The sequence below is a fragment of the Scyliorhinus torazame genome, chromosome 15, assembly GCF_047496885.1.
Source record: "Scyliorhinus torazame isolate Kashiwa2021f chromosome 15, sScyTor2.1, whole genome shotgun sequence".
NCBI lineage: Eukaryota > Metazoa > Chordata > Chondrichthyes > Carcharhiniformes > Scyliorhinidae > Scyliorhinus > Scyliorhinus torazame.
The window spans coordinates 181,018,963-181,045,159 of NC_092721.1; the positions used below are offsets into that span (position 1 = coordinate 181,018,963).

General features: G+C 49.8%; 1 protein-coding gene across 4 annotated transcripts in view; it reads right to left on the reverse strand.

Annotated features, from left to right (window-relative positions):
- gabrb3 (gamma-aminobutyric acid type A receptor subunit beta3) overlaps nt 1–26,197 on the reverse strand; it is an 896,267-nt gene that overhangs the window by 23,970 nt on the left and 846,100 nt on the right. For all 4 annotated transcript variants that reach the window (XM_072477220.1, XM_072477218.1, XM_072477217.1 and 1 more), the window contains 2 exons: nt 16,903–17,055; nt 10,197–10,441 (listed from right to left, as the gene is read on the reverse strand). In XM_072477220.1, coding sequence (XP_072333321.1) covers nt 10,197–10,441; nt 16,903–17,055 — 398 coding nt within the window. The remainder of the gene's footprint in view (nt 1–10,196; nt 10,442–16,902; nt 17,056–26,197) is intronic.

A 26,197-nucleotide genomic window follows, 5' to 3' on the forward strand; every position in this document is an offset into this window, starting at 1 on the left:
GGACTGGCATTGCCAGGTGACAGTGTGGCCTCTGGAGATCAATCTGTCTCATGGAGTAGCCCAGGGGCCAGCGAGCACACCAATGGAGGAGAAAATGATGGGGCCCATCCCAGCCCCTCCCGCAGGGAGGCCCTGGAACACCTCAGTTGGTCCGAATCTCCCCACCTGATACTGGCACATCAGCTGGACAGCAGAAGAACAGGCTGCCACGTCATCACCTATCACACCCTAGCGTCGGCCGCGCCCATCCAGGTCCAGGCTCTCCAGAGGATGAATGGCAAGAGCGTCACAGGGCAAAGTGCGAGACAAGCAGCAGGCTTCTGATGTGCTGTCTGAGGTAACACCTCGAAGAAGCAGGAGGTCACAAAATATCCAAATGCTAGATGACACTTAGGTTGGCACGGGTGTCGTAGAGAGTAGACAGTAAATGGGGAAGGGCACAGCTATTGTAAATAATCACCATTCAACACTGTTGCACCACCAGCCTAATCTGCTTCTAATGTCTGTCTCACTGGGGTGAAGGATGGACTGGGGCTGGGTGTTGTGCAGTAGCCGGGTAGGCTGGCGTGGGAGGGGCATCCATGACACATGAACGTCCTACATAGTTATCCCTTCACTGAGAAGTATGACCCTTGGAGGGGTGAGGCGGAGCTGTGGTAGTGGGAAGGGGTGGAAGGCTAGAGGGCAGGTGAAGTGAAGGACTGAGGGAGAGGGAAAAGGTGGAAGTACTCAGGGAGAGGGAAGGCTTGAGGGGCTCAGGGGAAGGTGGATTTTGTATGGGGAGGTGTGTTTTGAAGTTGGGGTGGGGGTGGAACAAGGCGGTGGAGCTGCAGCTGGCCAAGCCTCCAAGTTGGTCGATCGGATGTGGTGAGGGTGTCCTGTGTGCGGTAGTCATGGATCACCTGTTGGGCAGCCTGCCCTGTCAGCTCCCACTTCATGCCCGGGTCCTCCTGGAAACCAAATTCATCCTCATCAGATGAGGCCTGTCGTTCATCCTCTTCCTCCAGCATGTTGGCCGCTGCTGCACGACATTGTGAAGGAAGCAGGCCAGCACGATGCTCGACACCCTCTGCTATATTGGAGCACCCCTCCGGACCAGTCCAGGCATCGGAATGCATCTTGAGCAAACCAATGTACCGCTCGATGACACTCCTGGTTGCTGTGTGAGCACCGTTATAATTGTTCTCCACCTTGGGGTGGCGCAGTGGTTAGCATTGCTGCCTCACGGCGCCGAAGTCCCAGGCTCGATCCTGGCTCTGGGTCACTGTCCGTGTGGAGTTTGCACATTCTACCCGTGTTTGCGTGGGTTTCATCCCCACAGCCCAAAGATGTGCAGGGTAGGTGGATTGGCCACACTAAATTTCCCCTTAATTGGACACTCTAAATTTATTTTTAAAATTAAAAAAAATAATTGTTCTCCACCTCAGTCTGGGGCCTGCGCGTAGGTATCATTAGCCATGACCTCAGTGGGTAACCCGTGTCGCCCACTAGCCAACCCCTCACCCGAGGGAGCGCCTCGACGGTGCCGGGAACCAGCGAGTGCGCATGGATGTTTGCATTGTGCATGCTGCCTGGGTATCGGGTGCAGATGTGCACCATGTGCAGCTGGTGGTCACACCCCATCTGCACATTCATGGCGTGGAAGCCCTTCTTATTGATGAAGGACACCCCATGTCAAACCGGTGCTTGTAGGGTGACATGAATGCAATTGATCACCCCCGGACCTGGGGCATGCCAGCGATGGTGGCAAATCCTGCTGCCCGGGCACCCTGTTGGCTTCAGATTGAAGGTGATGTCGTCCAATGCCCGTTCGCATAGAGCATCCGTGGCAGCACGGTGGCACCTGTGTGCGGATGTTTGCGAGATCCCACACAGGCCCCCGCTCGAGCCCTGGAATGAGCCAGAGGTATAAAAGTTCAGGGCGACCATCATCTTGATGGCCACTGGTAATGGGTGTCCTCCTCCATAGCTCTGCAGCGCCTCATGCACCACCATCGGCGGAGGTGCATTGTTGGCAACACATGCGGTGCGGCAGCTCCTCGAAGGACAGGCACTGACGAAATAAACGTGGCCTGATGCAGAGCCTCCTTCACACCTCTTCCTCGACCCTGTTGGACGTCCGACACTTGAGCCTCACTGGCTGCTCCCTCTTCTGGGGTAGGCTCCGCTTGTGTAGGGTCCTCCCTGGGCTGACCCCCATGGAGACATTCATACTGTGCAGCCTTTCGCCTCCGTGCGCAGAGTCTGGTGTGCTTGCAGGTCCTACAGGTGGGGATGAGCGAGGTATGTGTGCATTTGCTGGGACCGTCGCTGCAGTGTTATGAGGAGCCTGGGTTTAACACCCAGGTTGTGACAGAGAGCTGTTCGTTGGAGCGGAATGGATCAGGGGTGCGGTAGACAGGCAGGGCTTGGAGACAGCTCGTGATCCTCAGAGGTGGGCTTGCTGATAGGTCACTGGTGAGGCTTTCACTCTGAGAGGGGCTGCGTACCAGGGACGGTTTTAGCGGCAACAGTCTATGTGTCCCTTGGGGTGAGCTCAGTTACCTATGTTTCCTCTGCCGTGGTGCTGCGCTTCTGAGGAGTGCACTGAGGAATGGCAGCGATTGAGCTTGGCCATCCCCATCTCCTTGATGATGCTGTTGGGGTATGAGGGTTTTCAGATGGTGGGCTGGGTGTGTTTCCACATGACCAGAAGCCCTCAGAGAATATGTAGGATGCTGTCAGCAGTCAGCAGTCTCAACAGCCAGGAGTCTGTAAGTTGCAGCTAGGGGGTGGATTGAAATGAATTTGTTTACAGCAATGGGGTTTCAGCCAGAGCACCCCGATTCTGAGGAGGACACCCCGAGTCCACGCACTTGCCACCAAGTCATTCCCCTCTACTCCCCGACGGCCAGGCATACCCAATAAGCCCAAAAAGTTTCAAAAGGTTGCATACCTCCTCGAAAGCCATGGTGCCAGGCCCCCACTTGTAAGTAGAATAAAATAGAATCTCTACAGTGCAGAAGGAGGCCATTCAGCCCATCGAACCGGCTCCGAAAGAGCCCTTGGAAAGAGCACAATAATTAAGCCCACGCCCCCCCCCCCCCCCCCCCCCCCCATCCATGTAACCCAGTAACCCCACCTAACGTTTTGGACACTAAGGGCAATTTAGCATGGCCAATCCACCTAACCTTCACATCTTTGGACTGTGGGAGGAAACCGGAGCACCCAGAGGAAACCCACTCAGACATCGGGTGAAAGTGCAAACTGCACACAGTCACTCGTGGCTGGAATTGAACCCGGGTACCTTGAGCTGTGAGGCAGCAGTGCTAACCACTAGGCACTGTGCCACCGTGCCGTCTCCATACTTGCACAAAATCACGGCAGCCTGACTCATGGCTGTGAGGAGTGGAGCATAACGTGGGGGTTGGGGGAGGGGGTGGGCTGGTGTGGCGATTCAGGCTTCCAGCCCATTAATCAGATTTAAATACATGCAAATCTGTGCTGCCAGCCTGAGGCGGGTAGTTCATTGAGGCGGCAGCGGAGCATTGCAATGGGTCTGCCGCTTGGCGCCGATCCCTTTTTTCAGATGACGCGCCATTATCTGCCCAATTGGGAATTCCGAAACTGGAGTCGGGCAATGGAGAATCCACCCCATCTTTTCTCTCTTTACTTATCCCATTACTATTTCATTTTGCCTTCTGTCATCAATTCTTGCGTCATTCAATGACTCCTGCCTTCCATCCTATCACAGATCCTTCCTTCTGGTCATTTCTCACCTCTCCCTTTCTCTGCCTGGCTTCAAAAATGGTTACATTTCAAAGCACTCCCAGTTCTGATAAAGGGGCACCGACCTGAAGATTTCAATTCTGTTTCACTCCCCATAGAAGCTGCCAGATGTGTTAAGTATCTCCAGCATTTCTGGTACTTTACTCTTGTACCAGAGGTTAAATTGTTCCCCTTCTGGGCCACAGAAGTTGATTGCTATTTTGTTAACAATTATCACATCGTTAAATAGATACTTCTTCTGTTAAGCATGAGTCCTAACTTTCTGCACCAAATATAATGGGCAATTTATGTGCAAATCAGTAAGTTCTTAAATAAAGCAATAATAAGGCTGATAAACCTCTGTTTATGCAAGATGATGAAATGAAAATCGCTTATTGTCACAAGTAGGCTTCAAATGAAGTTACTGTGAAAAGCCCCTAGTCGCCACATTCCGGCGCCTGTTCAGGGAGGCTGGTGTGGGAATTGAACCGTGCTGCTGGCCTGCCTTGGTCTGCTTTCAAAGCCAGTGATTTAGCCCTGTGCTAAACCAGCCCCATCGTGCCAAACCAGCCCCAGATAATTGGTGGAGTGGTGTATAATAACCAGTCATGCATGGTAGCACAGTGCTTAGCACTATTGCTTCACAGCACCAGGGTCCCAGGTTCGATTCCTGCTTGGGTCACAGTCTGTACGGAGTTTGCATGTTCCCTCCGTGGCTGCGTGGGTTTCCTCCGGGTGCTCCGGTTTCCACCCACAAATCCAGAAAGACGTGCTTGTTAAGTGAATTGGACATTCTGAATTCTCCCCAGTGTACCCGAACAGGCACTGGAATGTGGCGACTAGGGAATTTTCACAGCAACTTCATTGCAGTGTTAATGTAAGCCTACTTGTGACAATAATAAAGATTATTATTGTCTCTTTCCCCTGAACCTGCTGGCTGACTTGTGCATTAATAATGTCATAAGACATGAATTTACCACGAGATTTCTAGGATGACTTGCCCCATTGTGTCTTGCAAAGTACACAGAATAGATGATAGGCAGATTACAACACCGAAAGATGTCATCCAGCCCATTGAGTTTGGATGGGTTCTCTGCAAGATCAGCTCAACTAGTTCCACTGTACCACAATTGAGACTACCTCCACCACCAGATGCAGTGCATTTCAGATCATAATGTCATGTGAGAGTATCTTTAAGAAATGGGGGTTTATAAAATAGCTGTAGTGGATGTACCGTTGAGAAATGGGTGTTTATCAGTGATTCAGAGTGTGGGTGGAGCTGAGCTGTCTGTCTGCTTGTACTTTTGCTTTAGGCTGTCTGTTCCAGGGTCTGTTTTGCTTTGTTTTAGACTTGGAGCTGCAGCCACAGCAAGAAGGTGTATTAGTCTCTCTCTCTGCAATCTAAAGACTTCATTTTCATTTCATTTTCAGACTGTCTACAGATCCTTTGGTGATTTAAAACTAATACCTGTTTTTGTAGAGAAGTTAAACCTGACGTCTTTCTGTAAAAAGGGTTCCTTTTTAGTCTTATGGATGTGGCAAGGAAAGATTAAGAGTTACTTAGAGAGTACTGTATTTTTGGGGGGATTTATTGGTGTTGATAGTTGTTAAGATGTTCACTGTGGGTTTATAAAGTGTTAACTGATTTTATAAATAAACATTGTTTTAATTTAAAAGTACTGTACATCTCTGTTGTATCACACCTATAAAGTAGGCCCGTGTGCTCCCCATAACCACAATCTATTAAAAGTTGTGAGTCAGGTGAACTCCATGATACACTTTGGGGTTCTCTAAACCCGGGCCCATAACACTAACCATACATTGTGTAAAGAAATGCTTTTCGTCATGTTACATTTGGCTCTTCTGCCATTCACCTTGTATCCATGCCCTCTTTTCCTCACCCCTTGCACCAGTGGTTAGCATCACTGCCTCAAAGCGCCAGAGACCTGGGGTCAATTCTGATCTTGGGTGACTGCCTGTGTGGAGTTTGCACATTCTCCCGTGTGCGTGGGTTTCCTCCGGGTGCTCCGGCTTCCTCCCACAGTCCAAAGATCTGCAGGTTAGGTGGATTGGCCGTGATAAATTGTCCTTAGTGTCAATAAAAGGATAGATGGGGTTATGGGGTTGGGATGGGCTGAAGTGGAGTGCTCTTTCCAAGGGCCGGTGCAGACTCGATGGGTCGAATGACCTCCTTCTGCACTGTAAATTCTAGGATTCTATACAAATGATGCCAAACTGAAACTGAAAATGAAAACAAATCAATCCACAGCAACGTGGGATCTGAATGCAAACCAATGCCTCAAAATTCCACCAATGTACGGTTCACAAATTTGATAATTACTTGAAGCTTTTGAGCAAGCTCATGTATTGTTTTTCCTTATTTCATGGGATGAGGACATCATTGGCAAGGCCAACATTTATTGCCCTTGAGAGGTTGGTGGTGAGCCACCTCATTGAATCGCTTGAGTCTATGTGGAGTTGGTAAAGTGTCGTGGCCATAGTCCCAGATGACCAGCTTTCCCCTTTGAGGGGGAGCGCTGACTGATGGTGATTTAACCTGAGGATCACCACACCTCAGGTGAGGGGAAAGGTTGAGAAAGCGGGGCTAACCTCAGCCGGTAGGGGAATTGAACCCGCGCTGTTGGCCTCGCTCTGCATCATGAACCAGCTGTCCAGCCCACTGAGCTAAGCACTTTTAGAACATAGAACATACAGTGCAGAAGGAGGCCATTCGGCCCATCGAGTCTGCACCGACCCACTTACGCCCTCACTTCCACCTTATCCCCTTAACCCAATAACCCCTCCAAACCTTTTTGGTCACTAAGGGCAATTTATCATGGCCAATCCACCTAACCGCACATCTTTGGTCTGTGGGAGGAAACCGGAGCACCCGGAGGAAATCCACGCAGACACGGGGAGAACATGCAGACTCCGCACAGGCAGGGAGGGTGTTTGTAAATGCTGACCCACAGACAGCAAAGGAACAGTGATTTAGTTTCAAAGATAGTGTGTGCCTGGGAGGGTAACCGGCAGTGGATGGTCACCATGTAACTGTTGCCCTTGTCCATCCAGGTGGTAGAAGCCGTGGGTTTGGAAAGTGCAGTTGAAGAAAACTTGGTGAGTTGCTGCAGTGAATTTAGAGATAGTAGACATTGCTGCCACTGTGCACCAGTGCTGGAGGAGTGAAAAATTAGGGTGGTGGCTAAGAAATAAACAGTGCTGGAAATACACAGTAGGTCTGTTAGCATCCCATGGCGAGAGAAACAAAGTTAATGGTTAATTTCATGACTTTTCATCAAGAGTGGATAACTTGCTGCAGGTGGATAGGGTTTCGATCAAGCTGGCTGTTTCCTGGATGGTGTCGAGATTCTTGAGTGTTGTTGGCGCTGACAAGCAGATTGTTAGATCCTCTTTCATTGTCGGTGGTCATTGCCTGCCACTTGTGTGGCACTTGTTACTTGTCACTTATCAGCCCAAGACTGAATGTTCTCCAGCTCTTGCCGCATTTAGGTACCGACTGCTCCAATACCTGAAGAGTCGGGAATGGTACCGAGGATAAAGATGGCCGGGCCTATGAGACCACATCGAGGCCAACTCCTGAAGCAATGTCCTGGGGTTGAGATGTTTGGCCTCCAACAGACACAACTCTCGCCCTTTGTGCTTGGTATCACTCCAAGCAGCGGAGAATTCTCTCCCTGATTCCGATTGACTTCAATTTTGTTAGGGTTACTTTGGGGCACACTGCTGCCTTAATGTCAATATCCTCTGGAATTCAGCTCTTTTGCCAATGTCTGGACTAAGGCTGTAATGAAGGCGGGAACCAAGTTGCCCAGAATGAACCCAGCAACAGCCTTCTAGGGGGCCGATTCATCCTTCTACCACACAGTTTTTTTGGTGTGATCAAGGTGATGGTGAAATGATGATTGTTAAACAAAAATCATCAAATTACCACCAAGAGGCATCCATCAGGTGAGCCTGAATTTAGTTGAGCTGCATTCTTGCCTGAAACCAGTGGAGGATGAAACCAAGGGATCAAAATAATAGGCCTCGGGCATTATTGGGGCCTTGTGCTTTCCTCCCTTTGTGCTGTCATAACTGCTTCCTCGTGTCACCAACAAGCCATGGGTGGCACCGTTCAGGAGGAAGCTTTTTTGCAGTGTTACTGAAAAGAGTCGTAGATGACAGTTGGACAAAACTGGAAGAAAGCCCAGAAAGTTCAACTTAACTGTTGTGTGCTCATTTTCTTTCCCCTGCCATCCCACTCTGCTACTCTATTGATCCTCCCCTCCAGCTCGATGAATGCCAGAAATGATAATCAACCCTTTATACTTTTCACAGCACTGGAAGTGTCTGATCCAGCCCGAGCCAGCACGGTGAGTGGGACCTGCTGCTTTGAATTGCTTAGTCAGCTAAATGCCATGACGCATCCCCTGTGTATGTATTTAATTTACATCTGGTTACCTTGCCAAACTTACTTTTGGCACAGAGCACACTGTTTTCTTTTAATGAGAGCATAAGAAGGCAAAGCCAGGGAAACGGTTGTTTGGCCCAGTGGCCATCATCTCTTCCACAGATCATGCGCAACCTACCCAATGATGGTCTCTAGCCTGTGCACTTAATGTCCTGGAGCATCTTCCAGTCTGAACACTGTCAGGCAACATTACATAAATTTAACAGGTCGATAGGGCTACATTGCTAAATCTGCTGAGGTCACGCTGCAAGGTTTACAGTTCTGCTCACTTGGACATAAAGCGGCACCAAGAATCTTGTGGCTGTGTAGGCAGGGTAACCAGGCTGATCCCCAATGTCAGATGAAAGAGGTTAAGGAGTGTCTTGATGAGTTCGGGCACTTCAGCCTTGAACGGAAACGCTCGGGATATTGTGGTACATCTGATAACCAATAGCAAAGAAGTTGCGGGCCTGAAACAATGCTTTCAGACAGCCAACACTGAGGGCACACGCAGGGCTATGAAAGGTAAACTTAGACCAAGTGTCGGGAAGTATTTCTTTACAGGGAGTTTGGGCAACAGCTGGAAGATAGAAAAGTGATAGATTCTGTAATGTAGTCCATGTCGCACAGGCTGCAGCGGTTCAAGAAGGCAGCTCACCATCACCTTCTCGAGGGCAATTAGGGATGGGTAATAAATGCTACCCTAGCCAGCAATGCACACACCCTGAGAGAATGAGCAAAATCAAAAACAAAATGTAGGCTGCAAGGACGAGATCAAAGGGGCTGATTTAGCACAGTGGGCTAAACAGCTGGCTTGTTATGCAGAACAAAGCCAGCAGCGCGGGTTCAATTCCCGTACCGGCCACCCCGAACAGGCGCCGGAATGTGGCGACTCGGGGCTTTTCACGGTAACTTCATTGAAGCCTACTTGTGACAATAAGCAATTATTATTATTAAACAGGCTAAAATGCGTTCATCACCTGAATTATCTGTGTATACTCTGTCCATAAAACCAATTCTGAACCCAATGTTTCTACAGCTCCATTGCAAAGGTTTTGATTATTTCAGCGACAATCTGTACAACTGAACATTTAGTCCAGTTATAGATTAGATTTCATAGAATTTACAGTGCAGAAGGAGGCCATTCGGCCCATCGAATCTGCACCGGCTCTTGGAAAGAGCACCCTACCCAAGGTCAACACCGCCACCCTATCCCCATAACCCAGCAACCCCACCCAACACTAAGGGCAATTTTGGACACTAAGGGCAATTTATCATGGCCAATCCACCTAACCTGCACATCTTTGGACTGTGGGAGGAAACCGGAGCACCCGGAGGAAACCCACGCACACACGGGGAGGATGTGCAGACTCCGCACAGACAGTGACCCAAGCTGGAATCGAACCTGGGACCCTGGAGCTGTGAAGCAATTGTGCTATCCACAAGGCTACCGTGCTGCCCAGTTGGGGCTGGTTTAGCACACTGGGCTAAATCACTGGCTTTGAAAGCGGACCAAGGCAGGCCAGCAGCACGGTTCATTTCCCGTACCAGCCTCCCCGCACAGGCGCCGGAATGTGGCGACTAGGGGCTTTTCACAGTAACTTCATTTGAAGCCTACTTGTGACAATAAGTGGTTTTCATTTCATTTCATTATATTGTATTCATTAAATGATCTTTTCTCTTAGATTACGCTCTTCCCCAGCAAACACAGGCATCTATCAAACTCTATAGAGGGTTGAATTAACTTTTGTTTATAATATACAACAAAGTGGTGGCCGATCTGCCGCTCGCTTATACAACTTGTCCCGCCACCCTTCCCATTGAAGTAGAAACTCATGTGGGTTTTGTAAAGGGCATGGGGTCCACCACTGTCTATTTTCTATGACCAGTGATCAGTCCTTAGGCTTCAGATTATATTGGTGACACTCAATGATAAAGATACAGGCAAGAACATCTACAGCACATCGCACAGTGACAGAAATAAATTGTTTTCCCTTACCCTGTTACCCTCATACTTGTGTCGGCCGTTGTTGCCTTTCGTTGCTTTCTCTGCCAGTTTCTTCTGCATCTGTGGACCTCGCCCAAAGAAGATGTAGTTTACAAAAGCATATTCGAGTAAGGCCAAGAAAACAAACACAAAGCAGCCCATCAAGTACAAGTCGATGGCTTTGACATAGGGGATCTTTGGAAGGGTCTCTCTCAGGTGGGTGTTGATGGTTGTCATAGTCAGCACAGTGGTGATTCCTAGAAAGAATGACAAGTAGGACTTAATCAAAGTTTGCATCAAAGTAAAAACAGAAATAGTTGAACAAACTCAGCAGGCCAGGCGGCATCTGCGGAGAGAGAAGCCAGAGTTAACATTTTGAGTCCATAAGACTCTGTTGTGCAGAGAATTAGCATAAAATAAACTTTGTTGGGACAGGCGCAATAAAATGAGGTAAAGGAAGGATGGGATATAGGGTATAATTCAACTGGCTTCACAAATAAAACTTGCTCATTTTATCCCTCTTATCATCAAGGTGTTGACTTAGTCTGGAAATATGGGTCCTTGGACACTAGTCACCCTGCCATCCCACCTATTATTCTAGCTTGAGTACGACCAATCATTGGAAATAGATTTTGAAGAATGTATCATACTGGAGCAGTCTGTGCCCATATGCAGCAAGACCTGGACAACATTCAGGCTTGGGTAGATTAGTGGCAAGTTACATTCACACCACTTAAGTGCCAGGCAATGTTCATCTCCAACAAGAGAAAATCCAACCATCTCCCCTTGACATTCAATGGCATTATCATCACTGATTCACTTTCTATCAATACCCTGGGCCTTGTGAGTTCTGTCCAGGTTGTAAGTGATCAGTGGGAAGTCCCGATGCCTGTTGACTCTGAGAGGAGACTTTCCATCCAGCCTCACGTGAGATTGCAGAGGAGGTCAACAGCCATGTGATCATCCAGAGAATGTGCTAACAGTGTTGCCAGGGTGAGTGTATAACCATTTTGGAGGTGGACCTATTCGGGAAGAGTGTGAGGATATGTGGCAAGTGTGGGAGTGCCTAGTATCTTGCCCAAGTGCACAACGTTACGATTGAACTGTAACAGCTGTTAGTTAGCAAGGAGCATGGAAAGTGCTAAACACCAACAAAGGCATGATTGTAACATATCCATTTTAAAAAAAAAGTGTTCATGAGGTGTGTGGCTGGGTCAACATTTATTGCCCATCCCTAAGAGCATTTAAGAGTCAACCACATTGCTGTGGACCTGGAGTCACATTTAGGACAGACCAAGTAAGGATGACAGATTTCCTTCCCGAAAGGACATTAGTGAACCAGATGGGTTTTTCATCTTCAGACTTTTAATTCCTGATCTTTTATTGAATTCAAATTTCACCATCTTCCATGGCGGGATTTGAACCTGGGTCAGCCAGAGCATGACTCTGGGTCTCTGGATTACTAGTCCAGCAGCAATACCACTACGCCACTGCCTGCCCCGCATTACAATGTCCTTTTTTATTCGCAGAAGAGGGCACATAATGTCTGAGAGAGGGCCAGGAGTGACGTTGGACAGCGTAGCCATTTGTCTGGACCGCGTAGCCATTTTCACCTTTGTGGAGGAGCTATCTGTGAATCAAAGGAGTCCCACCATTGGGCAAGGTGAGGTTGGAGGTGGGCCCTGGGGTGATGAAATTCCGAGCTCTCTCCTGCAAACAGTGCTGGGGCGGTGATTGGAAACTGGGAAAGGTGGCAAGGAGGTAGTGTTGATGGGTTTGGACTTTGGAGCTTTGCAGAATGTGTGGAGGACCTGTGCCTCAATGTTGAAGGGTCTAAGGTTCAAATCCTGGCTCCCATCTCCCAATGGTGCCAGTGTGTGTTTTTGAGCTCCTTATTGTCCTTGTTCTTGTCCCTCACAGGACAAACACTGGCAGCTGGGGAGACGGTAGCCTAGTGGTAATGTCACTGGATTAGTAGCTGCCAATGCCCTGGGTATGTGCGTTCAAAGCTCACTGCATCTGGTGGAATCTAAATTCAATTGATTAATACAAATCTGGAATTGAAAGCCAGTCTTAGTGACCACAAAATTATTGAATGTTGTAAAAACCGATCTGATTCACTTATGCCCTTTAGGGAAGGAAATCTGCCATCCTTACTAGGTCTGGCCTACAGGAGATTCCAGACCCACAGCAATGTAGTTGACTCCTAACTGCTCTCTGAAATGGCCTGAAATGTGCACGATCTAGGGAAATTAGGGAAGGGCAACAAATGCTCACCTCATCAGCGATACCCACTTCCCATGAAAACAATCCCATGAAATCTCTTGTCTTAATTTATCAATAAATTATTTTCTTTACAGTTGTGGTTCTGGTTGCATTATTGTTTCATGTTTATGATGTTCTGGCTTTGATTTGGATTGACCCCATGCCCTTATTGGAGTTTGTGATCCCGTGGGCCTTTCTGAATGACCTAATTTGGTGTCGCTACACCAACACAATCACACACGGCCCTGGTACTGATGGATGGACAACACCAAGGCAAGGTGAGGGCAGCTAGTATGGGTTTGGTGGACCAAATTACAAATTACTAGTGAAATCTTTGCATTAATTGTGAATCTAGCATCTCCAGCATCCAAAGCATCCTGCACAGCTGGCTGTATTATCCTTTGCCTGTGGTCATATACAAACCGTTCATTAAATGGATTGTAGCCTTCCATGTTAATGAATGCCCTTGGCTGTCCTGGAGGTGCTTTAATTGATTATTACGCCTTACACCCTTGGTAATACTGCAATGTTGCCAACGTTTCTGGACTGGATTCTCCCAAAATGGGACTCTGTCCCCACGCCGGGGCAAAGAATCTGGGGCGTCATTCTCCGACCCCCCAGCGGGTCAGAGAATGGCCGTTGGCCGCCGTGAATCCTGCCCTCGCCGGTTGCCGAAGTCTCCGGTACCGGAGATTGGGCGGGGCGGGAATCGGGCCGCGCCGGCTGGCGGGCCCCCCCGCTCAATTCTCCGGCCCGGATGGGCCGAAGTCCCGCCGAGAAATGCCTGTCCCGCCGGCGTAAATTAAAGTAGGTATTTACCGGCGGGACAAGGCGGCGTGGGCGGGGTCCTGGGGGGGCGCGGGTCGATCTCGCCCCAGGGGGTACCCCCATGGTGGCCTGGCCCGCGATCGGGGCCCACCAATCCGTGGGCGGGCCTGTGCCGTGGGGGCACTCTTTCCCTTCCGCCTCCGCAACGGCCTCCACCATGGCGGAGGCGGAAGAGACTCTCCCCACAGCGCATGCGCGGGAAACTGTCAGCGGCCGCTGACACTCCCACGCATGCGCCGCCCGGGGATGTCATTTCCGCGCCAGCTGGTGGGGCAACAAACGCCATTTCCGCCAGCTGGCGGGGGGGAAATCCCTCCGGCGCCGGGCGAGCCCCAACAACGTCTGATTGGCGCCGTTTTGGGCGCCAGTCGGCGGACATCGCGCCGTTGGGGGAGAATTTCGCCCCTGGAGTTTTACTCTGGAGATTTCTGTAAAAATGTAGTTACTTCAATGCCCTGCAGGGGACTAGCAGGGACCCAGAGTAAATCTCTCAGCTTTAGCTACAGATACGGGACCCCGCATATCCAGTCTGGAGTCCGCGCATGTGCACGGCGACAGCCCCCGGCGGCTGTAACGAGCTCCATGACGGACCCGGACTGCGGAGCCAGACGCAAAAATTAGACTGCCCTGATCGGCCGTGTGGCTGAGAATCTAACCCCGTACAAGCACTCCCCTGGCACCTATAAGGCCCCCCATGGTGTCTGATTCCCCCACCAGGGCAGCCACGGACTGAGTCTGCAGCCGCCACGCGAGCATCCCGACCGGCAATAGATGATTACTTCCATGCCGTCGGGATTTCAGCCGGTCGCTGGGCTGGCCTCTGTCAATGGGCCCCCAGCCGCGTGGCGTACTGCGCGACCACGCCGATTCTCAGGTCCCGGAGAATCGCCGGATCGGCGTTGGGCCCGATTTCGCTGTGAAATTGGATTCGCCGCCCCGCGCCGAACGCGATTTTGGCGCAGGGCTGAGGAGAATCCAGCCCTTTAGCTCTGTTTGCCTGACTGGCATTGTCATCACTAAATGAAATGAATCCTGGGATATGCTTGGACATAGGGGCTGGAATTCTCCCGAGCCTCCGCGCCGCAATCGCGATCGGGTCCCAATCCTTCCCGCAAGTGTCCGGGTGCTGGAGAATCGCCGCCAATCGCCCGCGCGGGGTCGACGCGGCGCCGGTTGGGGGCCATTGAAAGAGGTCCCGTGGCGATTCTCCGCCGGCAACTGGCCGAGGTCCCGCCGTCGTGGTTCACTCACGGTTCCACCAGCGGGCACTCTAAGTGCCGACTTTGGACACAGTCCGCGGCCGCCCTGGTGGGGAGCGGGGGGGACCAGTCACCGGGGGGGGGCTCCAGGACAGCCAGGCTCGCGATCAGGGGCCATCAATTGGTGGGTGCGCGCGATCTGGGGGGTCCTATATTGTCGGGGTCGGCCCGCTGTGTGGATCTGCCATGTTGTGCGGGGCCGCCGCCACAGGCGGCCGACACGCGCATGCGCAGAACCGCGGCCGGAAGTGCAGGGCCCCATATCGGCAGCCGGAGACTGCGAGGACTAATCCGGGGCCCCGCTGGTCCCCTTCCAAACGGAGAATCACTCTGGACTTTCTCCAGTGATTTTCTCGCGGGCGTGGGAACAAAGCCCCATTATCAGAGAATTGCGCCCAGGATATCCAGGAACCTTTATGCAATGATGGGCCACTGGCTGCAATATTCCATAAAGGTTTCCAGATGATGCCTGACAGGAGCTAGAGGCAAATAAATTCATGGTTACTCTCACCTTCAACCCTTCGATACAATCAATGTGTCAGGACTTGGCCATTGAATCTCGCGGGATTAGCAGCACTCGAAATGCCTCGTGAAATTTGACAACATTTCGCAAGATGTCGCGATCTGGATCTCGCCCTCACTGGGATGACTCCTGGTGCACAGGGCCCAACGCCTTCCCCTGGGAGATAGCGCCAGGGCGCCGTTTAGTACTGGTTTCCACAAACGTGGATCAGTCATCATGGCACCTGGAAATGGGGTAGGGTATTCTCCCAGGCCATTAGAGACCCCCGGGTAGTGAGGGACAAGGCAGGGTGGCATCCGGAGACCCTGGCAGTGAGGTAATGATGAAATAAGTCTGCAAACGGCTAAATAGTCATTCTTAAAGACCCCTGCAGGGCGCCAACAAAATAGTAGGTTTTTGAAACCGCAATTCCCTGAATTTAGAGCGGGCAGGTGCAACAGTGCTTCCTCAGGCTCCATCAAGTCGGGTGGGGCAGAGGGAGTTAGGATCCAGCACAGTTTCACACACAAGATATTCAGTCCCCTAAAATACAATGTAGAGCTGTTTTAAAATTTAAAACTAAACTCCAATGCTTTCTTCTGACCATAATCTATGCAGTACCCTCTTGAATTTGCCAACATGATCATTCAGCTTTTGCCACCTCCGTCTGCTGCTCTGTTTCACATTTCACTGTGTATTCACCTGCTTCATACCATTGCTCCACATGCTATCTGAAATTTACTCCTGATGTGTATGTGGGACATAAATAGGGTGGATAGGAAGGAACTTTTTCCCTTAGTAGAGGGATCAGTTACCAGGGAGCTTAGATTTAAGGTAAGGGGCAGGAGATTTAGAGGGGATTTGAGGAAATTCACCCGGAGGGTGTGGGAATCTGGAACTCGCAGCCTGAAGGGGTGGTAGAGGCAGGAACCCTCACAACATTTAAGAAGTATTTAGATGAACACTTGAAATGCCAGAGTATACAAGACTATGGACCAAATGTTGGAAAATGGGATTAGAATAGATAGGTGCTTGATAACTGGAGAAGACACGATGGGCCTCTTTCCATGCTGTAAAACTCTATGACTATGTCTGTTATAGAATTCATAGCATTTACATTGCAGAAGGAGGTCATTCGGAAAGAGCACCCTACCCAACCACACACCTCCACCCTATCCCCATAACCCAGTAACCCCACCCAACACTAAGGGCAATTTTGGACACTTAAGGGCAATTTAGCATGGCCAATCCACCTAACCTGCACATCTTTGGACTATGGGAGGAAACTGGAGCACCCGGAGGAAACACACGCACACACGGGGAGAACGTGCAGACTCCGCACAGCCAGTGACCCAAGCCGGGAAGCAAAACTGGGAACCTGGAGCTGTGAAGCAATTGTGCTAATCACTATGCTACCGTGCTGTTGAACCTGAGTTCTGAGTTCGAGGACTTCCCCGACGACATTCGTAGCAATTGATGAGGATTCAGTTCAGAGAGAACATCCCTCGAGTCTTTATTTGCATAGCGCCAGAATTCTGACCTTTATTCTTCTGAATTCCGAAACACATCAATTGAAATTTGACAGAACTATCTCTTAATATAAATTGCAAGACAAATGCACTGCAATTTATCAATATAAAAAAGCAGGAGAAAGGTGGCACAATCTTCAATAGTCTGCACAGTAATTATTCCATGTTTAAATGTTATCAGTTTAACTGGAGCATGATAGACATATTCACAGCCTTCTATTGTTTATTATGTTGTAAATCGGATGCTAAAGTGTCATCAAGTATATTTCATTTTGCCTGCCTGCAGTATTTATTAAAAATAAAATATATATTTTTCTCCTTCAGTTTACACTTACCCAAAGCAACTCTTGCAGCTGAAGCATCATAATTGATCCAGAATGACACCCAGGAAAGAATTGTAATCAGTATAGATGGCATGTACGTTTGAAGAATGAAGTAGCCAATATTTCTCTTTAACTTGAAGCTCAGTGACAGCCTTGGGTACGCACCTGAGAACACAAATGAGGAAAGTGCCATTTAATATCAGAAATATGACCAGAGATAACCGACTCTCGCTGGAATAGTCTCAAGGGAAACAGCTGCAGGGAAAGTGCATGAGTTCCACTCTGGAATGTAGATAATAATCTGATCTTGTTTTATGTAATGAACATTTAATTTCTCAATCGGTCTGTAATTACTTATCCGAAACTCATCAGGATGGACAAACCTTCACCTCCAAAATGAGACATTATCTCCTGTGTGGGTACGCGTCTGGGGGCGCTGGCACCGCTGCCGCTCCCTCCAAGGAGGTATACCACGAGCCCGGTGGTGGTGGCGGCCCTCACAATTTGGGAGCAGTGGAGGCGGCATAGGGGGGAAGTTAGGGCCTCGGCGTGGACCCCATTACGGGGGAACCACCGGTTCACCCCAGGAAGAACAGGTGGAGGGTTTTCGGGGTGGCACAGGGCAGGGATACGAAAGTTGGGGGACCTGTTTGTGGACGGGAAGTTCGCGAGCGTGGGTGAGCTTGAGGAGAAGTACGGGCTCCCCCCGGGGAACACCTTCAGGTACTTACAGGTAAGGGCATTTGCCAGACGGCAGGTGGTGGAATTCCCACGGCTACTGCCACACACAGTACAGGACAGGGTGCTCTCGGGGGGGTGGGTGGGAGTGGGGAAGATCTCGGAAACTTACCAGGTGATGCAGGAGGAGGAGGAGGCCTCGGTGGTGGAGTTGACAGGTAAGTGGGAGGAGGAGTTGGGAGAGGAGATCGAAGAGGGGACGTGGGCAGATGCCCTAGGGAGGGTGAAATCTTCCTCTTCATGCGCGAGGCTCAGCCTCGTACAGTTTAAGGTGTTGCACAGGGCACACATGACCGGGACAAGGATGAGGAGGTTCTTTGGGGGTGAGGACAGGTGTGTTAGGTGCTCAGCGAGCCCAGCAAATTACACCCATATGTTCTGGGCATGCCCAGCGCTGGAGGAATTTTGGAAAGGCGTAGTGAGGACGGTGTCGAGGGTGGTAGGATCCAGGGTCAAACCGGGCTGGGGGCTCGCAATATTTGGGGTGCAGAGGAGCCGGGAGTGCAGGAGGCGAAAGAGGCCGGAATTCTGGCCTTTGTGTCCCTGGTAGCCCGGCGAAGGATTCTCCTTCAGTGGAAAGATACGAGGCCCCCAAGCGTGGAATCCTGGATCAGCGATATGGCAGGGTTCATTAAATTGGAGAGGGTGAAATTCGCCTTGAGAGGGTCGGTACAAGGGTTCTTTAGGCGGTGGCAACCGTTCTTAGACTTTCTGGCAGAACGCTAGACATTGGTCAATGGTAGCAGCAGCTGGGTGGGGGGGGGGTTTACTTTATTTTTGTATCTGTTATTTACACTGGAAGGATCTGAGGGGGTGTATACACCTGGGGCGTCATTCTCCGACCCCCCGCCGGGTCGGAGAATGGCCGTTGGCCGCCGTGAATCCCGCCCCCGCCGAAGTCTCCGGTACCGGAGATTGGGCGGGGGCAGGAATCGGGCCGCGCCGTTTGGCGGGACCCCCCGTTCAATTCTCCGGCCCGGATGGGCCGAAGTCCCGCCCAGAAATTGCCTGTCCCGCCGGCGTAAATCAAACCTGGTATTTACCGGCGGGACCAGGCAGCGTGGGCGGGCTCCGGGGTCCTGGGGGGGTCGCGGGGCGATCTGACCCCGGGGGGTGCCCCCACGGTGGCCTGGTCCGCGATCGGGGCCCACCGAGCCGCGGGCGTGCCTGTGCCATGGGGGCACTCATTCCCTTCCGCCTCCGCTACGGCCTCCACCATGGCGGAGGCGGAAGAGACTCTCCCCACTGCGCATGCGCGGGAAATTTCAGCGGCCGCTGACGCTCCCGCGCATGCGCCGGGAAACTGTCAGCGGCCGCTGACGCTCCCGCGCATGCGCCGCATTTCCGCGCCAGCTGGCGGGGCAACAAACGCCATTTCCGCCAGCTGGCGGGGCGGAAATCCCTCCGACGTCGGCCTAGCCCCTCAATGTTGGGGCTCAGCCGCCAAAGATGCGGAGCATTCCGCACCTTTGGGCCGGCGTGATGCCCGTCTGATTGGCGCCGTTTTTGGCGCCAGTCGGCAGACATCACGCCGTTGGGGGAGAATTTCGCCCCTGTTGTCTTAAGTCGGGGTGTTAATGTTAATTTATTATTTAGGTACAGGGGGGGAGGGGTTTGGGGGGTTGCTTTTTTAGATTGTGTTTTGTACTTAACCCTGTTGGGTTCTTTTTTCTTTCTCATTTTGTCATTGATATTTTATGAAAACCTTTAATAAAAATTATTTAAAAACAAAAAACAAAATGAGAAATTATCCTTCTGGAATTCATGAAAGTCTTGAACTATTTTTTGCTGCGGCTGGTGGTGGTGGTGGGGACGGGGGCGGATTGGCAGGAGTGTTGATGAAAAATTATATAAAACTGAGATTTTTGTTAGGGAAGCATATTATTGGCGGTGAAACACATAGCATTGATGGTTACGAGATACAAATCAGCAGTGGTCTCACTGAATTATGGAATAGGGTTTGAGGGGCTGACTAGCTACTCTTGTTCCTGCATTCCGAAATAACAGCCAGGAGTGAGGACAGAGCTTGAGGAGGCGGTTGAAGTTGGGAAGGGACAAGGGTAGTCTGAGAGGTTTGGAAAGAGAATTCCCAATTGCATGATGGCTAAAGGCTGATGATGGAACTGAGAAAGGTGAGTCACCCAACAGATTAGTCGCAAAATAATTCCAGCCTTGGGTGACTGTGTGGAGTTTGCGCTTTCTCCCTGTGTCTGCATAGGTTTCCACCGGGTGCACCAGTTTCCTCCCACAGTCCAAAGATATGCAGGTTAGGTGGATTGGCCATGATAAAATTGGCCATTAGTTTTTTTTAAAATTATTTACGGGATGTGGGCGTCGCTGGTTAGACCAGTATTTATTGCCCATCCCTAGGTGCCCTTCAGAAGGTGGTGGTGAGTTGCCTTCTTGAACCGCTGCAGTCTCTGAGGCGTAGGTACACCTACAGTGCTGTTAGGGAGAGAGTTCCAGGATTTTGCCCCAGCGACAGTGAAGGAGCGGCGATGCATTTCCAAGTCAGGGTGGTGAGTGACTTGGAGGGGAACCACCAGGTGGCGGGGTTCCCAGGTGTCCAAAGACGTGCAGGTTAGGTGGATTGGCCATGATAAAATTGCCCCTTAGAGTCCAGAAATGTACAGGTTAGGTGGGGTCAGAGGGCGACAGGAATAGGGCGGGCGAGTGGACCTAGGCAATGTGCATCTTCAAGATGGTCAGTGCAGACTCGAAGGGCCGAATGGCCTCCTTCTGCACTGTAGCGATTCTGTGGATGCCTAAAATTGCAGGTAGTGAAAACCTCAAGATCGAAATGTGATTGGAGCGGTAAAGGCGGCGGACACATTGCAACTGAAGAGGAGATTTCAGAATGCAATAGGTGGGCAGCATCGGTGTGGGATAAGGGACTGCTGACCCACTGTGCCTCATTTATATAAATAAAATAGACGTTCATAAATATTGCGTTGGCTGAGGAAAGACACAATACAAAGGTTCTCTATCGTTAATGACTTCTGGGCAAATGTGTTGTTGTCCAGTTCCACGCTCGCCAGCCTGTTATTTGCTACCCATCGAGGTGAATAGGCACTGATTTAACGGGAAGCACAGAAAAGCCAAGGGCATCAAGTATCAGGGGGAAGCCTCATGCTCGGGTTGTCTGCCGGCTCCAAGCAACAGAGCCTTCAGTTTTCACAGCGCATGCAGTGCAGACATGGGTAGTAAACTCCAATCGATGGACACTGGATCCCTGCACAGATATTTCCACTGTAATCAATAAGCCGACTCGAGAATAAATAGCTCCTGTTAACGCAATTATAACATCAATGTGGAATTGATTTTGTCTCCTCCCTCGGAAATTAATTAAAGTGGTGATTGTGACTGTGCAAGAGGGCTGGAACCCTGGAGTGAGGTGCCCAGCGCTGACCTACTGAGTCCCCAGACACCCATGGGTTTAATTCACTCTGCTGAATAGTTAGAGTGAACGGCGCTAGCTTCCTGCCAATGATATTCTGCGCAGCCTGTCCATTTATTTACAAAAATAAAGGATTCGAGACTGCGTGTAAATACTTGAGGCAGGAACCAGTGAGCTAAAAATAGGTCAGAGGCGGAATTAAACCCTCCGGAGTACTGCAGCGTGAGTCATGCCCCATTCTGGCGCTGCACACTGGATGGTGAAATTGGAGTTCTGTATGTTTTTTTTGTTGTTGTAAATTTGCCTGTGCCACTTTGTCCATCAGCAGGTCAGACATAAGCTCGGTTAGGGGGGGGGGGGGGGGGGGGGTGGAAGAAAGGAGACAATTAATGAACCTGTTCTGTTCTACAGCAACAACAAAAAACAAACAAAGCAGACCAACAAAGTACCCAGGTCAGGCATTTCCAGATTTCTGCTGCGATTTCCGTGGGTGGGAGAGGGTTGCTATGGTTGCTAGGGTTGCTATGGTGAGAAGTTGCATCACTTGTCACAGAGACAGTGAACCAACTGCTCCTGAAACACTAAATCCGAGGGCTTTTTAACACTGCAGTGCCATTGCCAGTGGCAGAGCTGACTGGGAGGGAGCTCTGGGATGAACGATCATTGCACCCAGAGAGGTCTGGTTTTCCTGGCGCCTCTCGAGGCAACCGCGTGGGTCTCGTTTCGGGGTCCCCATTTCCTGCTGGTGCCTCATTCGCTTTTTTTTTGGAGAGAAAGTTGTTTATTTGCAAGCATATCCGTGTGTGGAACGTTCTCCGCAAGGCAAGCAGGCAGATTCCACAGCACTGGCAGCCCAGGTTATTACAGAACCACTTTCACTTCAATAAAGAGGCATTATGTGACAGGCAGGTTGCAGTGTGTTGGTGTACTAATGCACTGCACAGCAAAGGGTTATTGGGGAGTTTAATGGCTGCCAACCCTGAAAAGATGAGCTCTCAACCACAGGGTCACACAGTGGTGAGAGCACAGAGGAGACCATTTTGGCCCATCATGGTCTGCCCGTCACTCTGAACGAGCGATTCGCCTCACGCCATTCCCCTGCCTTCGCCGCCTGGCCCTGTGTTCTTTCTTTCCGGATACGAATCCGACTCCCTCTTGCATCCCTCAGCTGAACCTGCCTCCACCACACTCCCTGGGAGTGCATTCTGTAGTGATATGCATCACTGTATATACACAAGGGGTTAATGTAAATACACTACAACTAAGTAACCACTAGAGGGAGTACCAGAGATGTCATGACATGCAGACACGCAACCAATGGGTCATTAGAACAGGACACAACCAATGGGCAATCGGGACACCCAGAGGTGGCATTACCACAAGGGGGCACTACACGACCCATATAAAAAGGACAAGGCACACAAGCTCTGCCTCTTCCACCGGCAGAAACCAAGAGAGCAGGACAGGGTTGATTATCAGCAACATCACACCCTAGCACATGGTCGAGGGCAAGCTGGTATAGTTAGCAGAATAGACTGAGTTACTAGAGGCAGGTTAATAGAGTGTCAAACTCATTTAAGAGCATTGTTAATTGTTCAATAGAAACGTTAAACTTATCTCCGAGTTTGGAGCATCTTTCAGCAGAGCCTACATCAAGTGGCAGATTATGTTACTAGCATTAACAGAACACAACATGGTACAGGAGTTATTTCTCAATCTCCCTAGTTCAAGTCAGCAAGGTTAGAGACAACCAGCAACCGAATCCAGGCACGATGAACAAGATTCAGGCTCCTCATCAACTCAGGACCCCCGGTAATCTTAGTGCTAACTGGCGTTCGTTCAAACAGAACTTCCAACTATACATGGACCTGAATGGCGCGACCGATGCTCGGAAGATAGCTCTTCTACTCACCATTGCGGGTGAACATGCGATAGAGATCTTCAGCTTGTTTCAATACTCAGAAGGGCAGGACAAAATGAAATACCAGACAATCCTGGACAAATTCGACAGCCAGTGCGAGGTGGACACAAACAAAATCGGTAAAAATGGCGCGAATACTCACCACGAGGCAGAGGTAGGGTTGAAACCGAAGAAGACGGCAGTTTTGAATGGCAGCCATCTTGCGCGTGTGCAGTCTGACCAGTCCGCACACACGCACTTCCCGAAAAGACATAAACCGGTGTTTTGCGCATGCACCAGACCACACTCACTTAAAGGGGTAATGTCTGAAAATTAAGAAGAGTTTTAAAGCCACAAAACACAATTCTTTCACCTCGAAAGATAGAACAAAGCCTGAACTCCTACCAGACGTTGAAAATAACCTCCGCAGCACCCTGGAACAAGCAGTTTGCACCACCCGGAGTGAAGAGCACAATGACAAATCCGAAACCAAAGAAGATGATTTGTTCATTGAACAAGAAGAAAACGATGCCACACAGCGAGTACTGAACGACTCCGTTGGCATCAGGAGTGTGCGACACCAAACGCATGACTCTGATCTAGGCAGTGCTCCAGATCCAGACAATGACTTCCTGGATAACGCATACTGAGTAGGCATCTTCACGAAGTGCAAATATGCAAGTCCAGTCAATCCTTGCCGTGGATTTCGAGGACGAATGGAATGCAGTGATGGATGTCAACCAATGCCCCATCCAGTTCAAACTGCACACAGGTGCCTCCGCCAACCTGATCTCACAGTCGGACTTCACGAGAATCAAGAAGGCTCCCAAGCTCCTTCCAGCTGCCTGCAAACTCCAGGACTACACTGGCAAGGCAATTAAGGCACTGGGGTCCTGCCACCTGACAGTGTCCAACCGACACATACAGACAAGCCTACACTTTAAGATTGTTCAGCCAAATAGGGCGTCCCTGCTAGGTGCGCGTGCCTGCAAGCAACTGAACCTCATCCGACGGGTCTACACATGACGCTGTCTCATCCGGATCCTCAGGCCAGCATCGACAACATCCTGACCCAGTAGCCAGATGTCTTCAGTGGGATGGGCACACTTCTGTACGAGCACAGGATTCTACTGCGGCCTGACGCCAAACCAGTGGACCACGTACCACGAAGAGCCCCGACTCCACACAGAGAGCAACTCAAGACTCCATAGTGAATTCCATACATGAACAAGACCATGAAGGTCTATCAACATTACCTGAGCAACCAGCAGCAGACTATGAAAGTCTACCCAGCTCATTTAACCACCAAGAAGACACTGAATGTCTACCCACTGTATGTGAGACAAGTGCCGAAGAAATCACAATTCCCATATAAGATGTGCAAGATCACAGTGAGACTGACAGATCTCAGCTCTTATGTACAGAAGTACTCAACAATCAAAGTGAAACTACCCTTGAGTCCATTGAGACCACGTCAATTAAAACCTCATCCACTTGAGCCTATCCACAAGAAAATTAAATCTTGAAGATTTTGACTCCAGACGAGGAGCATCAAGAAACCAATGATGATTCAAGTGAACCAGAAATGACTCCAGAAGAGGAGCACCAAGAAATCAACGAGGAATCACATCAACCACAAAGGAGTGATGTCACCAAGATCAATGCAACATCCGGTCATTCTCACAATCCTCAAGAAGAAACGCTCAATGAAGCATCAGATACCACAAAGGACACTGACACAAGTAACTTTGAGAATGACTCAAATTATCCACACGGAACAGTCATTGAGCGCGACAAGCATGACAAAAACAACAACAATAAAACAACAACTTGTACGACATGGTACAACTCTGCACATGAAGGGCAATGTAACAGCACAGCTCAAAACAATGGCAAGAGTACAAACATACCATGGCATGACAACAAATCTCACCAATTCATGTTTGCTCCACTACAAACAAGCAAACCAGCTTTCAAGAAAGATGACATACTGAATCGCTACCACAAGCATAGAAAAAAAAGTCTAAATCAGACAAAGTGATTCGACCATTCGAACACCTCTTGATGACTTCTTGGTTACTTAAACACAAGAACACTGACGACTTTCACAAAGAAATGGCAACATCGCATCACCACTTCAACAACAGAAGAAGAAAGCAACTCAACCGTACAAATTCATAAAATTGGACACATAGATATTAATTGGTATTGTATAATTATCAATATAGTCACAACTTGTACATGTCATCATTCGTCTCCCTGTTTTTTACAATTTTCTTCAACAAAGTACAGAAAATATGTAACACGAGAAAAGGGGGGATGTAGTGATATGCATCACTGTATATACACAAGGGGTTAATGCAAATACACTACAACTAAGTAACCACTAGAGGAAGCACCAGAGATGTCATGACATGCAGACACGCAACCAATGGGTCATTAGAACAGGACGCAACCAGGGCAGCACGGTGGCGCAGTGGTAGCACTGCAGTCTCACGGCGCTGAGGTCCCAGGTTCGATCCCGGCTCTGGGTCACTGTCCGTGTGGAATTTGCACATTCTCCCCGTGTTGCATGGGTTTCGCCCCCATAACCCAAAAGATGTGCAAGGTAGGCGGATTGAACACGCTAAATTGCCCCTTAATTGGAAAAAATGAATTGTGTACTCTAAATTTTTTTAAAAAAAAAGAACAGGACACAACCAATGGGCAATCAGGACACCCAGAGGTGGCATTACCACAAGGGGGTACTACACGGCCCATATAAAAAGGACAAGGCACACAGGCTCTGCCTCTTCCACCGTCAGAAACCAAGAGAGCAGGACAGGGTTGATTATCAACAATATCACACCCTAGCACATGGTCGAGAGCAAGCTGGTATAGTTAGCAGAATAGGCTGAGTTACTAGAGGCAGATTAGTAGAGTGTCGAACTCATTTAAGAGCATTGTTAATCGTTCAATAAAAACGTTAAACTTATCTCCGAGTCTGGAGCATCTTTCAGCAGAGCCTACATCAAGTGGCAGCTTATGTTGCAAGCAATAACAGAACACAACACATTCCAGATCCTTACCACTCGCTGCATGAAAATAATTTTCCTCGTTGTGGTAGTATGCATTAGGGGTCATGTGGGACTGTGAAGCCGTGATGTCATTGGCTGACAGATCCCGGGTCCTGGTTGGACGTTGACCTCTAGCTCCGCCCTGAAGGCGGAGTATAAGTACCAGGAGTCCTCCCCCGCAGGCAGTCTACTACTGAACTGCGGGGGAACAGTCAC